Source organism: Gouania willdenowi, chromosome 20 (assembly GCF_900634775.1).
Source record: "Gouania willdenowi chromosome 20, fGouWil2.1, whole genome shotgun sequence".
In the NCBI taxonomy this organism is placed as follows: Eukaryota; Metazoa; Chordata; class Actinopteri; order Blenniiformes; family Gobiesocidae; genus Gouania; species Gouania willdenowi.
Genome location: NC_041063.1, coordinates 12240486 through 12258777, shown reverse-complemented (window position 1 = coordinate 12258777; position 18292 = coordinate 12240486). Strand labels below are relative to the sequence as shown.

Sequence of the window (18292 nt, the reverse complement as noted above, 5' to 3'; positions counted from 1 at the left end):
GAAAAATATATTGAATATTAAAAAGAACAGACAAAATACACAAAATGACACTAAAAACACACACGCTATGAGAGAAAAAAATACTTACTATTACCAAAAACACACAAAACAACAAAAAAGACACACTAAATGAGTGGAAAAACCCGCACAAGATCACTACAAAAAAACAGAGATTCATAAAACGACATAAGAAACAACACTAAAAACACAGAGAGAGAATGATTAAAATAAATACCAACAACACACAAAGTAAGAGACAAATATACTGAATAATAAAAAGAACAAACAACAAAATGACAAAAAAAAAAAAAAAAAAAAACAAAATGATGATAGAAATGATTTTGATTACAACATGAACTGAAAATACAAGAGTTAATCTTGGTCTCACGAAATTCATAAAAACTACAGAAATAAACTAAATACCATTTTATTCCACTTGTTTACAAAATTAGATTCTTTAAATCAATCATTTTCTGTCGTTACTTTTTCACAGAATTTTGAGCAAAATGTTCTAATTGGACAAAGGTGGTACTTGAGCAAAAAAAGTTTGAGAACCACTGATCTAAAAGTTATGTTTCATTAAAAAACCACAAAAAAACAATAACTTATTCTCATTTTTTTTTTATGACGTAGTTAATATGTAATTTCACACAGATATAAATGTTGCCTTTTCTTAATATATATCTGACATTAAATGCCAGCTGTTGACAGCAGACATGAAGGTGCCTAGTGTCTCTACGTCAATCCGTACATAGATCCAATGACCTGTATGAATGCTATTCATAGAAACATTCCAACCAATAGGGTTACGTACAGTATGTCATTCTTTGTTCACTTGGAGATTCAGAAAACACATTTTTCTGCGCTGGTGTCAGGTGAAACACCAAAGGGTTGGACAGGACGAATATTGGCAATATGTATTTAAAAAAAAAAAAAAAAAAAGAAATGATATGGAACTATGTTTTTAATTATTTTATGAACAACAATTTGACAGAAATTCAATAGATTTTGTCTCCCAGTTGTTGAAATTATTGACATTATCAGGCTGACAATAAAAGTCCATAGGGCATGTACAGTATGTTCAAGGCTTTTGGGATGATTTGGCACAAAAATACTGTATAATTAAGTTGTAGATGTTTTTGGCTGATTGTGTTTTCATTTTATTCAAATTTTCATTTAGTTTAAGTCATAGTCATTCGTCTAAAATACAGTGTGGCTTTAGTCCAAATTTAGCCAATATGACTATTTCAGTTATACTATATAGTTTTAGTCGACTAAAATATACTGGATAAAAAAAAGAAGATTAAATTACTATTTATCAAAGTGATAGGGATGATATTAATGTCTGTGAATTTAAGATTTGATATGATTATTGCGCATAAGACCACATGTTCACAAGAGTTCTGATTCGTTTCTGTCCCATGTGATAAAATTATGGTTTCATTTTTATTGGTAGATGAAAATATAAATATATTTTGTTATAGTTTTGGTTAACATGTATTTTTTTTTTTTTTTTTTATAAATTTTTGATACTCATTCTAGTTTTTTTTTTTTTTTTTACAGAAATATTTACATTATACAAACAATATTTACAAACTTTATACATACATACAGGCAATCACTCCACACAGGGAACAAGAAAACAAAAATAATACAGATTTAAATCAGGGTTAATAAACAAACAATAGAGGCGGTTACAACGTTGTAGTGATGTATTCGTTGTAGATGTTTATAAAGGACATTGCTTTATTAGTAGTAGAATGTTTAGCATAGATTATATAATTGTTTATTTTGGCTAAGAAAACTTTTGTTATGGGTTTTGACTTTTGCTTTATGTACACTATATGGTATTTTCCAATCAGAATGAACATGCTGGTTAGTATTTCTATTTTTCTGTTTTGATGAGTTTTCCATTTTTAGTTCTATTGTATTATGAGATTTTTTTTTGTGTGTAAGATAATGTTCCATTGAATTCCACAATGTGAGTGTCATTGGACATTGAAAAAAAAAAAAACAGGTGAGTAATATTTTCAGGAGTCATTCTAGTCATTGGCACAAATAGTTTTGGTCAACTGCATTTATTTAAGTCATTCTAGTCATTTTCACTTAAATAAATGTATTTGACGAAAACTATTTATTTGATTAAATTAACACTGGTAACTGGAAGCTTTGCACTCAATCAGATTCTATTAATTCACACAGCACAATTTAAGATTTAAAAAAATATGTAATTTTTTCTCAGAAAAAAAAAAAAAAAAAAGCTTTGTTTCTATTTGAAAAGAATCAATTGAACTACAATATGTACCCCCTGGGTAAAAAAAAAATAATAATAATAAGAAGAAAAAAATAGTTTGGGACCCAAAGTATAGTGGTTACCAAATATTTTATTTTGAAGTATGGGTGTTGGAAAAAAAAAATCAATTCTGCGATATATCGTGATAATACGTCGTGCGATTCTCGGATCGATTCTAAATGCATCCATATCGATTTTTTGTTTTGATAAATAAAAAAAACAAAACAAAAAGAAACAACTTTTTTTAAAAAATATATATATATATTTTTAAAATTTGTAATCCTTATTTAACCAGCAAAGTATTTTCCACTGCAGGAGACATTGTAACTGCACAAAGAAGTGTGCTGAAACCTTTTTTTCATTAAAATCTAAAAAGAAAGTACTGACTTTCTGCATTTATTTGTTGTTCTAGGCATAAATACCTCATTAAGTTGCACTAAAGTCATGTTGCACTAAAGTCAAAGTTGGTTTAAAAGCTACAGGCAGATTGTATGTTGTTTTTTTTATTTTAAGTTGTTGGTACATGGCATGATAAAGCCAATGTTTTGAGTGTAAAATATGCCAATAAAATACATAACGTTGTCATGAAGGTGTACACATTTACAGATTAGTTGTTTCTTAAACTCATATATATATATATATATATATATATATATATATATATATATATACACTCATACTTTAATATCGGGATACGAATCGTATCGCCAGATGCCAGGCAATACACAACTCTATTTTGAAGGTTGGTAACAATAAGTCATCATTAGATTTTTGAAGCCCAGGATCAAACCTTGTTTAAAGCTCTGGTTTCCAAGCAACAACAACAACAAAAAAAACAAGTTTTAGGCGTATTTGGTTTCAAAAGCAGCTCCACATTAAAGGGCAGGTGGTCCTAATATTGTGGCTGTGCTGTGTATGTGTCTTACTAGTATGCGGTCTCTTTAAATCCTAACCCAATGGACTGGAGCTGCTCTGATTGCGCACACTCCCCCTGATAAACAGCTGCTTACCATTTACGGCAACTTCCACAACTTTTTCTCCCAGTCGGGCATTGGTTCCTCTCCATGTGCGTGTGTGTGCGTGTTTTGTGCGCGTGTCCCTCTCAGAGTCCGTGGATGTCCACACACACACAGTCTTGCACCGCTGGAGCACCAATCTGGATCCTAGGTTTGCGTAATGCTCAGGCGTCCTCTGTCCAACATCTGGATGAACTATTTGGAATCAGACCCAGCGGCTCTGTGTCGAAACTTCTCTGCTTTGTCGTCTCGCTGTGTGGAAGAAACGTCTTTCCTCTGGAATTTATCTGGATAACCCGAGATTCCTGAGCCTAGATTATGTATTCTTTGAAATGGGTGCAAACAATGGAAAACTGTATGGAAGCGAGGGTAAGTTCTGCTTTTTTTTTTTTTTTAAAAAAAACTGTTAAAATACTTTTCATTTGAACCTATCTAAAGGATTTCTAAAAAAAAAAAAAAACCAAACAGCTCCAGTTTGTCTATTTAAAATGAAGATGTTGTTTCTCATTTTTATGTTTTCTTTTTTAAAACAGAGACTAGATCAAGTTTCATACATTTTTGTATATGCTGGTTTCAGTCAAAATGCATTCCACACATTGTTTAAGCTCAGGATGCGTAAATGTAGGACAATAATGTATTTTGACACTTTCTTTTTTTTTTTTTCTAGTTTTCTTGACACTCAGTATTCCATTAGACCATGCATAATGCAGAAGGACCTCTGGTGGTCATAGATAATCATTTTATAGGTGAAACATGGGCTCCCTCTGGTCTGTGAGTCAGTTGTTACTGGGATTGAGTTCAAATATTGACAAAATATACAGCAATGGTGACAAAAATGCCCCAAGATGTGTTTGGAATTCCATAATAGGAGAGTTTTTGGGAATACTGCTTCCATGCCACACCTTCACCAATGATGTCCATACAACTTCACAAAATAATACTGGAAATCTTTTTTTTTTTTTTTTTTTTTTTTTTAAAGGCTGTTGCTTGAAAGTTGTTTCTGGCGTCCAAAAGTAAACCAGTAGGGATGTCCCGATGCAACTTTTTCATTTCCGATATGACACCGATATTGCAGCCTTCTCTGATCGCACGCTTGCGTCTTGCCGACGTCGGCATGATGAATTAAGTTGCATCGGCGAGACGTATTATGGAGAGCGTTTGCTCATTGGCCAGATGTTCAGTGTAGCCTCTCTACAGCTTATAATGACCTTTATTTAGCTCAGATCATTCAATTAGTATAAATATCTCCATATCCATAGTCGAGTATTTACTTAAATCTGATAGGAATATGGCAATATCACAACAACAACAAAAACAATATACTACCACTTAATAGCTTATTGTATGTGGACAAAATAAAGAGAGACACAGTTCATGATCATAAATGTATTTTCAGCAGCAAAGTGACATTTTCCAGTTCTACAATTTTATAAGTGATATAGTTCCGATATCAGCATGAATCATACATACTTTTATTACTTTTTTCTTTAATAATAAAAAAAAAAAAAGACTTATTTTGTAGTGTGGAATGTTAGAAAAGGTTTGATCAAGTGATGTCACTCAAACAGAGAACAATAGTCAGCAACAGTAGGTATGAGAACAACTGACCCATTTATTATTAACCAATTGGTTACGTGAATTTTAACCTTCAGCATAATATCTACAGTATTCTACAATTGAATAAAATAAAAATAAAAAATCGGTAATTCGAAAATTTGATCGGGACATCCCTACTAATTGGTAATCACTTCACGTTTGGCTTTAGTGTCAATGTGTGAAATGACTAGAAAATGTCTTCCTTGTGAGTTTATTAGGAGCTCGTCAACTATCGCTATTAAAGATGAATTTAAGGTTGTAAATCAGTCCACAGTAGCTGACGAGGCATGGCGACGTGTTCATCACACAGATTGATGACTTGTTTCAAACTAAAATTACATCTAGGTTTGTAGACGTGATCAAAGGAGGTTTGGCATTTGGCTACGTGAGAAGCTACTCACTCACTCTGAACTGATAAGAAGTCATTCCTGAGATTTTTGTCTACAGATCTGTCTGAGGCCCCTTTTTTTTTTTTATATATATATGCAGCCTTCGCCTGACGCTATATCTTATAGCTTGAACTGCAGATACGCTAATCATGTACAGAATTGCCAGAGTATAGTGTTACAGTTTGACAATCGCCATTAGTAAAGAAGGCAGTTAAAAGCTCATTGGCATCTGTGAGTGCGCCAACAACATTGTGTTCATTGCTTTAAGCTCCAACCATTAGAAAACATGATCGCCGATCTCGTCCCACCCATATACTTTACAACTTAACTCTAATTCCCAATAAAACTAATTGAAGGAAACAGTGGTTTGCCTCTAGAAAACACAGTTTCTGCCACAGGAGTTAAAATATTTGGACAAATAACATTCCAATAGAGCTCTCTCTCTAAGTCAATAACTTTGAAGAAAAGGTCAGAGCCCATTCATTTAGAAATAACAAATAGATCTGTCCAGCCCTGGATTTTAGCCAGTTGGGGTTCAAGTTTAGATTACTATCACAGGCTTAAGCCGCGCACTAAAGTGGAGTGATATGGTGTCTAACCTTACCACTCATTAGTCAAGCAACTGTTGAATATAGTTCTTTGTTGTCATTTTTTTACTGATGAACACAAACCCTGCAGTCATTTAAGGCTTATTCACAGTGCTAAAAATAGTTTAAAACATTAGCTTTTGGGTGGAAAAAACACTTAACTGAAATGGAACAAAATAATCATTCAGTCTCGGGCTGAATTTACGCAATTTTGATTACGTAATCATGATCAAAATTCGATTTCGATTATTACACCAAACGATTACAAAAATAGCTTAATCGGGAAAAAACGATTATTAAACAAAACCAAAAAAAATATATTTTTTTTACATATGTTTTACTCCAAATAAAACAAAGCCACTATTTCGGACATATACAAATAATAAAGCTTGGCACACACACGTTATTAATACTAACTTTGAGTTGTTTAATGCGCATGCAAGCTCCTCCCCTCCGCCCCGCCCCTCTCAAAACCAAAGCTAGCCTGCAGGCCAACACGAGGAAAGTCGTTGCTGGTGGTCTTGAAACATGGCAGGAGAAACGCAGCAAAAGTGAACATACTTGATTTCAGTGTTTGAAGGATTATAGTATTATATTATATTTTTGATTGACACATAATCGCTTGAATAATTGTGATTTCAACTATGACTAAATTAATCGTGATTATTATTTCTTCTATAATCGAGCAGCCCTAATTCATGTATGGGATTTTTAGTGCAATATCAACACAACACTAAATAAGAAGCTGCACTTTATTGGCTTTCCTGTGCAACAACCAAAGAGCTAAAGCAGCCGTCATTGGCTCAGTGATGAAAAGCAGAGTTCAGAGGGTTGATAAGCTCCCTTCCTATAGTTTTGGGGACGCCCATCTCTTCTTTTTTTTAAAAGATAAGCAACGCCACTTCAAAGACGACAGGACAGGAAAAAAAACTGCAGATATCTTCCTCCCTCCCCATGTGGCTTTAAACACCTTTTTTTTTTGTGTGCACAGAGAGTTAACCTGTTAAAGCTGCTGGGGACCATCCCCAATATCTTTTAAACTTTTCCTACATTTCATCCAAAAGTTGTTCTCATCCTCTACAGACGCCAGTATGCCCCCATAAAGTTGCCAAAGTGACATTTCTGGTATTTTACTGGATAAAGTTGTGTTGATATAGCGGCTTTCTTCGGAAACACCCAAATACGGCCAAATTGACGCCTCAGGGAGTGATGTCATATCATGGGGAATATGATAAACAAACCAGAACAAAATTGCAAAAAGTGAATTACTGTATTCTCTGGTGGAGAAACGCATGAAATCCTGATGAGATCAAAGAAAAAAACACTTTTCTTCTTCACCGCCATTTTAGCATTTCTCTATTGCATTCCCAATCCCACAATGCAATGAGTGAAATATTTACTGACGTTTAAGTCAACAAACCCAATGTTTGTGATGAAGTCAAAAATAATTTTGTGAGGGGAAAAAGTTAACCTTGGACATTATGTTTGTGATTGAAGAGATACCGTTGATTTATTGATTTATGAGGCCTACACTATGTCTTTATGTGTGATTAAAAAAATGTTAGGTATCGCCCCCAGCAGCGATTAAAATGTTAGTCCTGGTTGATTTTGCAAACAACAAATTCACCAAATACAGCATCTAAACTGTATGAGTTTACAGCACGGTTAAACCAGCTCCCATCCACCCATCTTTAATTTCCCCCTTCCAGTTACTAAAAGTACCAAGACGCTCAAGTGAATCCTCCAGAGAAAATCTTGAAAGACAAATATTCACACACATTTTTACCTGTTTGAATTATTTGGACTGTGCGACAGAACAAAAGAAAAACACATTAGGGGCACTAGAAGCACAGAAATGTGACTAATGTAAAACCAGAACTATCTTGTTGTGCAAACTTACTTATAACTGCTGCTCATAAATGACTTGCAACACTTCTCTCATCTTATCTGAAAAGCTTCCAGTAGATCCATAGAGATATAAACGAAGGATTGCTGGTATTGGAAATTCAAAATCTAAATCCGATATAAATGTACAACTTAAACAAATAAACTTCAAATTTGGATATAGCTCTGAAGATAGGATGGCAGCTAGAAAGCAGAACGAGAGATAATGAAGCACATAAAAGCTAAGGAGAAAGGGTTTAGAAATAAAGTTTGTCAAGCTTGTTGTTGTAGTTCCTAAGTGCAAAAGCCTGCAGCCCATCAGTAGTACTGGTTTAACTAGAACAAGAGATTTGGGACAATTGGCTTCAAAGGTAGGACACCTGCAGTTAAAACGGAAAGAGAGGGTAGAGACAGCAATAAGAGAGATTTGTGGTTAAAGCATAAAAGTTCAGCAAGTTTGTTTGTGGAGTTCAAAAGGGCAGATTCCCACAGCCCATCAGCTATGTGCTAACTGCTATGTGTTAGAGTAGACTAACCAACCTAACACTGGGAGGACAGGAAGCATTGGGTTTTCCCCCAAATGTGTTTTTCCTAGACAAGAAAAAAAAGAAATGAAAGCTTTAATAAACCTGAAAAAAAGTCTGTGTCCGCAAAATTATTAGAAAATAATCACGTGTCTTTTTTATGTTGTTTTGAGAAATGACCCCCTCAATCTCAAAAACCACATATGGTTTGGCGCTACAATGAGTGGATTCTGATGGCGATGGAGGATGCCGGTCTGACCAGACAGACCCAACTGTATTGTGAGCGTCCCATCAGAACGAGCTGAAACTCTCACCTCTGGGAGCTTCAAGCATGTCTTGAGGAAGGTGGGGGACATTGGGTCCTAATGAGCCATGTTCTGAGCCTCTGTTGTTGAGGCAGTCAATTGGTGCTATGGCCAAAAGGTGGTCGCTGAAACGCCTGGATACACTGGTGACCACCAGCAGTGAGAAGTGCCGTCAGGCTAAAGAAGTGGTATCTGGCTTTCTTGGCCTGTAGGACTCCAGAGGTTGCTGACAGGTATTGACAGACAAAGCATAATACAGCTATGGCGGTCGCAGAAGAAAAAACCCAGGTGTGGGAAGGCTTTGAAGAGGTTCTGGACCACCATACGGAAGTAGCTGTCAACACTGTGTGGATGGTGCATGGCTGACCTCGAATTGGAACATTGTGGAATGGTGGAGGGAATAGTTAGAAGACCTTAATCCCACCAACACGCCTTTTGGTTAGGAAGCAGGGCCTTTGGACCTGGAATTGGGTCTCATCATGGTTGAGGTTGCCAAGGTTGTTGCAAAGCTCCTCGGTGGCAGAGCCCTAGGGGTAGATGGGATCTGCCTTGAGATCCTCAAGGTCTCAATGTTGTGGGGCTGTCATGGTAAACATGACTCTGCAACTTTGCGTTGACATCGGGGGCAGTGCCTCTGGACAGACAGACCGAGTTGTGGTCCTTCTTTTTAAGAAATAGAATCAGAGGATGTGCTCCAACCATCGGGGGTTCACACTCCTCAGCTTACCTGATGAGGTCTATTCAGGGGTGCTGGAGGAGATGAAGGTTCGCTAGATAGGCAAACATTGGTTGGATCCAAGAGGAGCAATGGGGCTTTCGTCCATGTCGTGGAACTGTGGAAGAGCTTTACACCCTTAGCAGGGTCATTGAGGGTGCATGTATGTTTAACCAACCAGTCCACGTGTACTTTGTGGATTTGGAGAACGCATTCAACCGTGTCTCTCGTCATGTCTTGTGGGGGGTGTTCTGCGAGTATAGGGTATCAGCTCCCCTGAAAAATGCCATCCATTCCCTGTACGGCTGGTGCCAGAGGATGGTCAACATTGTCATCAGTAAGTTGTTCCATCGAGGATTGGACTTCGTCATGGCTGGCTCTTTTTGCAGTAGACTCTGTTCATAACTTTTATTGACAGAAATTCTAGTTTTATAGTCAAACGTTAGCGTTTTATCAAACTTTAATATTAAAGAGGTGTTTCAATTATAGTGCAAAATGTATAGGCCAGACTATTGTGAAAGGCTTTTGTGTGTGCCGTACCTGACTGTGTGTACTTATAACAGAGTTGTGCTATCTATCAGCTGTTATTAAGTTTTTCCTTTTTTTTTACACAGTGAAACCCATAATCACAAAGTAATCGTTACACAAGTAGTGTATACAGTATCTGTCTTTGCAGTCAAGCGTAGTTTTAAAGGTGCAGTCTGTAACTTTCACATCTCTCCCTCCCCGCTGCTTTCTTGCCCTGCCTCCAAAGTCCCTCCCTCAGAGGAGCTAACAAGCTAACGTTAGCCTGACAGCAACATCACAGTAATATAACATGCACTGTTAAAAGCATATTACTTACGCTTCTCTCTCTCAATGTGCACACACCAATCTATCAGCAGCAGCAACACAGTGTCACTCACAGCAGCCCATAGGGAGGATGCAGAGAGAACAGCGCACACAAACAAACACATGCACTACATAGTTCTAGTGTAACAATTACAAATCAAACATAATGTAAATCAAGCAGCTGTAATTATCTTTCAACCAGAAAAGTCGCTAATTCCATCTTCTACTCCTCCAGACCATACACTGTAAAAAAGACGGTGCTCCAGGCACTACCTTGCTATGAGCATTGGTGTGTTTTGGCCACAGCGGAAGGGGGCGGGGGCTGTGAGCAACATCTGTCAGACAGTCCATCAAACACAGTCCTGGCTCTGATTGGTTCTTTTTGCTTGGTCGCGGTGCATTCTGGCAATCTGCCAAAGGCTGCAGGCGCAGCAGGGGGGACTCAATGAGTGATTTTTTTCATACAAACTACTAGTTTCATGTAAAGCTCTCCTTACATAGTGACAGCTTTAGCAAATATGAAAAAAGTCACTTTTATAGGAGTTACGGACTGCACCTTTAAGCAGTAATGTTTTCACAATTTACTAGATTCACTCTTCATTTTGGGAACGGCCTGGTTGGTTCAGTTGGCAGCTTTTGGTCTTCATCTGAGTGTGACTCTTCCGGACAACCTTTTCAGGCTGTTGTGCCTGGCGAAAGGCTCAGACTTACACTCAGGAAAGCCACAAAGCTGCATTTATGATCTGACGGAGGAATGAAATGCCATAAACAACTTTTTCACGGGCACATTTTCAGTCACCGTGACAAGTTAAGCCTGTCGCTTTGAGGGAGTGGATTTAAGTGTTTCATTTTTAAATGATCTTCTATCAGAAATTCTAATATCAAACTAATCTAATCTAGCACATGCTGAGATTAAAATGCTGAATATGTAAATGTTTGATCCAGAGTAAATTCATTAACCATTTGTTTCTTCACACTTGGTTGTCAAAGCCGTGAGGGGATTTCAGGAGACAAACCTTTCACTCCCAAATATTAAAAGCTGACACAACTCAAACAAACCAGCAGACTTTGTACATGAGCCAAGCACCATTCATCCGAAACCAGGGAACATAAATCATAGACGTAGACAGTGATGAGCATTGCATTTCCCTGCACTTCAAACTTCTTTGCCATTTTGTAATACATAATCAAAACATGATTCTGTGTAATCTAGCAGACACTCTTCGGGGATTAAACTCGAAAGGTTTGTCTTTTAAACCACAAATATTAATTTTCAAAGGTTTTAGGAAGCATATGACAGAGAGTTTAGAGGATAAATCACAAAGGCAGTTCATCATTTCAGTCCTGCTACATTACGTCCAATAACTTCAATTTTTCTTCGCTGCAGGTAAAGGGAGCTCAAGTATCTCCTCTGACATAACTTCGAGCACAGATCCCACACCAACCAAAGCTCCCAAGAATGTGGCTACCACCGGAGGTAAGGCCAGCATCTGGTGCTCATTAACCAAAATTCCCTCCCTTCTTCTTTCCTCCATCCTGCTCTTCCCCCTTTTGTCCTTTCCTCCTCATCCCCTTTCTGCTGCTGCCTATTTTTTGGAGAGAAACCTGTGTGTTCCTGGGTCAACCTTAAATTGAAAACAAACTCCCATCAAATCCTGAAACTAAAAGTATTCCTTGGGCTTTGTTTTTGAAGATGGGGGGAAAAGTACCTCAAGCTTCTCATTGTGGAAGAATGCTTATCTAAACTGTGGTTGTATCAGGCTCTAAGCCTTGCCAAGGGAGATGTGTGTGTACGGGAGAGCAGCGTGAGAGGGATTTAGTTGGAGACGGAGAAGGTATAGGGAGTGAAAATGGGGGACAGAGAGCTTTACCTCCTGTTGTTACTCCTCTGTGTGCAGCTCCCTGGCTCCTTCTAGTCCTCTTGACCTCCTGGCTGCTAAGGCAGGCTTCCAAACCTGACAGAGTTACTTGTGGGGAACTCTTTGCATATTTAAACTCCTATGCACAGTATGAATGTCAGTATTTTATTTTGAACAGGTAGAATAAAATCTCAGCGATAGAACTTGTTGCTTCCAATAGAGGACCTTAAAAACACATTTTGTCATAGTTTTGGTTCTAATAAAGCGTTAACTTTAGCAAGCTTAGTTAGCTGCAAAATAGACAAGAGTTGCGTGGATTATGGATTAAGAGTCACCGTTTTGGGATTCATATCGTAAATAGTAATTCCGATATGAGTTTTACATGTAAAACAGGATTATTCTGCTTTAGGTCTGGGGGTTGGGAAGGGTTCTGATTCGACAGGGGGTGAACGTGACGTCTAGCGTAAACATAGAAGACCACGTAATAAGAACTGTTTTCACTTTTGTTTAGGTTTGAAGCAGCAGCTCGACAAAAAGAGATGGTTTCACTTTTATCCACGGAGAAGGAGATAGAGTAGCGGAAAAGAAAGCTAGAACAATGTACCTTTGCCAATCAAAGCCAGTGGTTAAAGTAACAGCTGTTCTACCTCCACTATACAGGACGTTGAGTGAAAAAATAACCTTATAATGATCCGTGCGTGGGTTTGTTGCTTCATGTCCCGATGAAGCGTGTTCCGTTTGCCTTGTTTATGCTTCCATCCATTCACTCTTTATCATTACATCCATGTCTTCTAAGGCTCTTATTAAATAAATACTATTGGCTCCAGTCCGAGCGGCCATTTTGGATTATGTCGCCACCAGCGCGTCATCGCAGCAAGTCGAGCATGCTCAGAGCGACCGGAATTAACTTAAAGCGGAATTAAGTGTTTACAAAGTCAGTTTAAAGAGGAAGTAAAGCTCCCATGTAACGGTGGCCAGTGTTGTTTTTTGGTCATATGTTTGTCTCTGTTGAGTAGCTATTATGGTTAAAGTTTTGTGTGAAATGTGAATCAAAATAAGGTTAAAGTTAAAATGTTGTTCGACCATACCTAGCCTTGTGGGCAATAACTGTTTTTTTAATCTAACATATTGAACATAAGATGTTCCTTTGGTTCGTGTGAAATTTCTATTTGGATTAAATTCATTCATATATTTTTAGGTTTTCTCTCATTAAAGATATTTCTATACACTATGACGATGCTACAATCAATTAGAATTGCATTCATTTAAAGGATACTTAAACAAAATAATGATAACAATTGAATTGTCATTCATTAGTTATTGTAGTACATGGACAGAACTAACTTTTGTTACATTTAGCTCTTAAAGCCCTTATTGCTGCATCGAGACGTTTTTGAGAAACGTCTTGATGTCCCGCCTACAACAGCTTCACTTCCTCCCCCTGCCTCTGCAATCTACCAGAAGCCACGCCTCTGTTTTTCTGCTCGAGCATCGCGGAACATAACAAGGTCGCATTGGGTCACATTGATATAGGTCTATGGGTCAGGTAAGAGCCAAAATCATATTTACCTGTTTGCTGTTGTGACGTGCAGCCTTGTTTCCGTGCACAGTTCCGCATTCACTTTGATTGACAGTCTCAAAAACAGGAAGTCGAAGCCTATTGGCTGGGCACACTTGGCAATCGTTTCATTTGTATAGGGGTCTATAGGACGAAGGAGGGATTTATATACATTGATGTATATGAATGACCACAGGCAGTAGACCATAGTAAAAGACTTTTTTTTTTTTTTTTTTGCATTTTAAAAGAATCATACATAAATAATCATACAATAACAGTCTCAGTTGGAAGGCTTGCATAGATCTGTAGTAAATCATCCAAATGTTGCACCAACCCACATTTTTACAGTGTGATTTCTCAACATCAAAATCCATCGATAATGTCCAAGGAACCGGATGAAACACAACTGAAAGCTAAAACGTTGGATTAAAATGCTATATCACCATAGCTTGTCATTATCAATATCGATCATAAATCTTCATAAATCGATTGTGATCTTTACAAAGTGGCTGCAATTTAGCACACTCAATGTTCATATACTTAACTCTGCTCAGCTCCTGCATTGTCATCACACATTTTGAATTTGCTCTGGCATGGTGAATGTAGTCTCCTTGTGGTTTGGTTCTGCCCACTAGAAAACAAATGCCAAGTGAAGTGTGTGTTTAGAGTTGTCAGTCAAACGCAGAGGGAAAAGGACAGAAAGGGGAAAAACACTGGGTAAACTCTCGTGACAGATCATATTGTATCAGCGTTTTGTGCATGTCCATTTATTTATGATAGTGAGAAGAATTATTCTCTAATTAATCTGATTTAGAAAAATAAACTGGTGAGTGTACGTTGAGACGAGCCAGACAGCTTTTACTTATTTGATTTTGCTGGAAATGCTGACTCATGTTGATTTGCACCATGTAGAGCTTCTGGAAATAATCTAAACTATTTCCGGGCATATGTTAATTGTCCCGAATATGTCGTTCAGGAGCATAACTCGTGCAGAGAAAACATATAGACACAGTTTATAGTGACTTCTAGGCCATAACTCTCCCCCTGTGTTATGGCAGATTTTTTTTTTTTTTTTTTTTCTCCTGGGTAATTACATGGTATGGAACCACTATGGCCACAGTTAAATCCCCCATGCTTAGAAACACACATGCATTCACACAATCTCCCACACATGCAGATCTGTGTTCACATACTTTCACCCAGTAGCAGATCACTACTTAGCTCCAGCCCACTCCATCCTGTGGTCCAGTAAACTAATCAGGAAGCAGTCTGGTCTGTTTCCCAGCGCGCACACACAGACCTACACTGTCCCCGCACTGCTTCAGGGTCATTATTACACTAATGAAATTAGGGTGGTGGGTTAATCAGTTTGACATTTTTTTTTAACTAGATTTTTCTTGTAATACATGAACATGAATCCTGGAATGTCTTTTTTTTTTTTTAATTTTCATTTTGTGAGAGCATTAAAATACAGTGCACACTTTCAGACAAACATACGTTGGTACATCTTTTGCCGCCCACAATAAGGATTTTTATGCTACAAAATACCAAAGGTCAAGTAAACTACTTTAGAAAACTCCAGAAATGGGAAAAAGACATATTTGTGTACAGTATATACAAAGTAAATAAAGAAAGTTATGATTGAGATGTAAAATACAATCATAAGTAATGCAAACCAATCATTTGGCCCAGGAGAAAAAAAGTTTATGTTCTATTTAACCTCCTAAACGCTAGGGATGTCCCGATACAATATTTTCACTTCCGATGCGATGCCGATATTGCAGCCTTGAGTATAGGCCAATACTGATATCGATCCGATACGAATCATACATACTTTTATTAGTTATTTTGTCGTGTGGAGTGATGTGACTCAAACAAAGAACAATAGACAACAATTCAAGTTCACTTCAGTTATTTTTTACTGTCAGTATATGGTGGGAACAACTGAGGGACAAAAACAAAAATAACTTATTGGAGCGCATCGGGACACCCCTACTAAACATCATGTTTCATAGAATATATTACATAGGAAGACATTTTTGAATCAAAATTGTTAACATGTTCTATCTGCTGCTTGCTGTTATCAGCGCCATCTATAAGGCTACACAAGTCAATTATTCCATTCTTTTTAAGCATTCATGTTGGTTTGAACATAGCTAAAGCTAATTTTACACAGTACAGAAATCTTAATAGACTATTTGGCTTTATTTTTTTTATAATTTTCCTTTTGTAATCTGTTTTTCTTACACATTTTCTTTAAACTCAGGAATACAAAATCTGCTAAAAAGGGAGATTTGAGTAATGCATGTTTTGTTTTCTGACAAAACAAAAAAGTCATTGCAAGAAAAGAAGACTTTTCGTGTCATTCAACGTTGAGTTCTGGCCCAGCTCAGAGATTATAGGGCAACAAAGAAAAGAGAACACTTCCAATCTTCTGCCAAGGATCCATCACTGTGCCTCAAAATCAACATCAGGAAGTCACTCTCGTTCCCCTGCTTAAAAACAAATTTGGCCTCGTAGTCATCTGGTGAGTTGTGTGTGTGTGTGTGTGTTTTGAGTTATTATTTAGACAAGCTTGTGGTGGCCTGACCCACTTAGGGTTGCTTATTAGCAGCAAGCTGAGGACACAGTTATGGACGCTAAATCGTTCCTGGGGGATGAAATTGAGAATCTCTCAGCAGGGGTTTCACTATGACCCAGTCCGGGCCTCCGGGGTTTGGTTTGGCACAGCTGAACTCGTGGTTCTTTAGCAAATACAACACCGTCTCAAACATAGCAGGAGCTAAAATGACACATGCCTCGTAACAGGACCAGTGCTTCTTAAATCTGGAAAACAATTTGGACTTGTTTGTTTCAAATGTGCTGAGGCTGCAATCGTTGGCATAACGCCGATGTATGAATTGTGACACAGCAGGCGAGGTTTGGGGCCAGTTCTTTCACCCGTTTCTAATGGCACCAGGAAGTTAGTTCAGGCGAAGGGGGATGGTGGGAACAATGAACATGCTTACTTCCTTTTTGCCTACCAAGGACTTGAGAAACAGAGATAACAGTCACAAGAGTGCATTTAATCTCCCCACACCTACAAACCAACTGTAATACTACTTCAATCACATTATAATTTCCATCACAACTAAACAATTTGTCATTTGCAACATCTTTATTCGCAAAAAGAGTCACGTGTGGTTTATATGAAGGACACGTTTCCAGCTCTGGCATCAAACAGGAGTTCGCAAACTTTATTTATCAGTTTATCATGCGAATGTCCAAAACCACACACGCTATTTTACTTTGCACCCGCAAATATACCCCTTCATAACACTGCAGAGTACAGAGTATGTACATCCAACCTTCAAGCACATTCTCATTTGGCCATAATTGACAACTCTACTTAAGCACCCACATGAATAAATACTTACGACGGGCACTGTGCAAGTAAAAAAAAAAAAAAAAAAAAAAAAAAAAAAACAATAATCTGTAACTAAGCACACAGTAAAACTGCTTATTCGGAATTATCACTCAATTTCTTGCACAATTTGCACACAACGAGGCTTTAGTTTTCCTTCCAGGTTTTTTTAAAAGCCAAAATTAACGCAAGCGAAGCTGAACAGCTCATCAGTCTCCCGTCTTCTTATTGTAGTCTGTGCATCAGTATTAGGGGTATACCGGGAACTCTTGAAATAATAAAGGTTCTACGCTGTTTGGAGAAGGCGATTAACGGCGTTATTTTTTTTTTCAACGCATTATGTTTTTCCTGTCATTAATTAATCACAAATAATGTGTTAAAGTGACAGCCCTATCTGTAATATATGTATTTTGAATTATATATGAATTGTCTGCTTCTAGTTTAATCGAAGATATTAGCTGGGTTTCCATTACAGATTTTCGCAAAATAAAAGCGATATTTCGAAATGTATCAGATTCCAATTGGCGAAGTTTAATTGCGCTTTGAACGTGTTTCCATTTACGGTTGTTTTGGGCAGGAGCCTCGTAACTCCCGTGAAATCTCATCCCGCGAGACTTCGCTGCAGGAAGACGGACGCTCCGAACCTCTTTATAACACTCCACATTCCTTTGTTGTTTCACGTCTAACATGGCAGTAAGAATTTTAAAGTATAGTCTTCTGTTTACACGTACCGCGCCATGTTTTCTTGGAGAGCAGTGGTCATGTGACCATGTACGTCACGTTCTGTGACGTGTATTTGCGGAAGAGGTGCTCCCATAGCGCTTTTGAGACACATTTCAGTATCGAACGGCCTGAAGTTCCTTCTGCGTAAAGAACTTTTTGGCGATGTTTTAGTGTTTTTTTCGAAATTCATGCGTTTCCATTACCAGTTTTTAATGCGCTTTTTAGATTTTGTGCATTTCCGAGGGTGATGGAAATCTTCATTGGGTAGTGAGTGGTGAAGTATTAGGTACTGCCTTACTGTGTCTACACGTTGGAACAAAACAAATGAAGTCTAGTGGTATTTGTTAGGGGTCTTAGTAGAAACTGTTGTTCTTTACATCCATCAGTTGTACAAATGTTAAAGGGATAGTTCGCCTATTTAAGACATGACGTTGTATGCAATCCTCACCAGCACTATAGTGCATACACATTGTTTCACTCAGTGGTCACCTCCCTGGTCCGAGTTCTGGCCGTTTGAAGTTGGTCAAGAAAGTAGTCCCGGTTAGTTTCCGGGGCCACAAAACTGTGCGTTTTTAATAGAAAAAGAGATATGCGTTTGAAAGCTTGATT

At 37.7% G+C, this 18292-nt stretch overlaps 1 protein-coding gene across 1 annotated transcript in view; it reads left to right on the top strand.

The window, feature by feature from the left end:
* The first annotated feature begins 3338 nt into the window (after positions 1-3338).
* LOC114454227 (F-box/LRR-repeat protein 7-like) overlaps positions 3339-18292 on the top strand; it is a 39480-nt gene continuing 24526 nt past the window's right edge. Inside the window, exons 1-2 of the mRNA XM_028434531.1 lie at positions 3339-3678; positions 11528-11617. Coding sequence (XP_028290332.1) covers positions 3642-3678; positions 11528-11617 — 127 coding nt within the window. The 5' untranslated portion in view covers positions 3339-3641. The remainder of the gene's footprint in view (positions 3679-11527; positions 11618-18292) is intronic.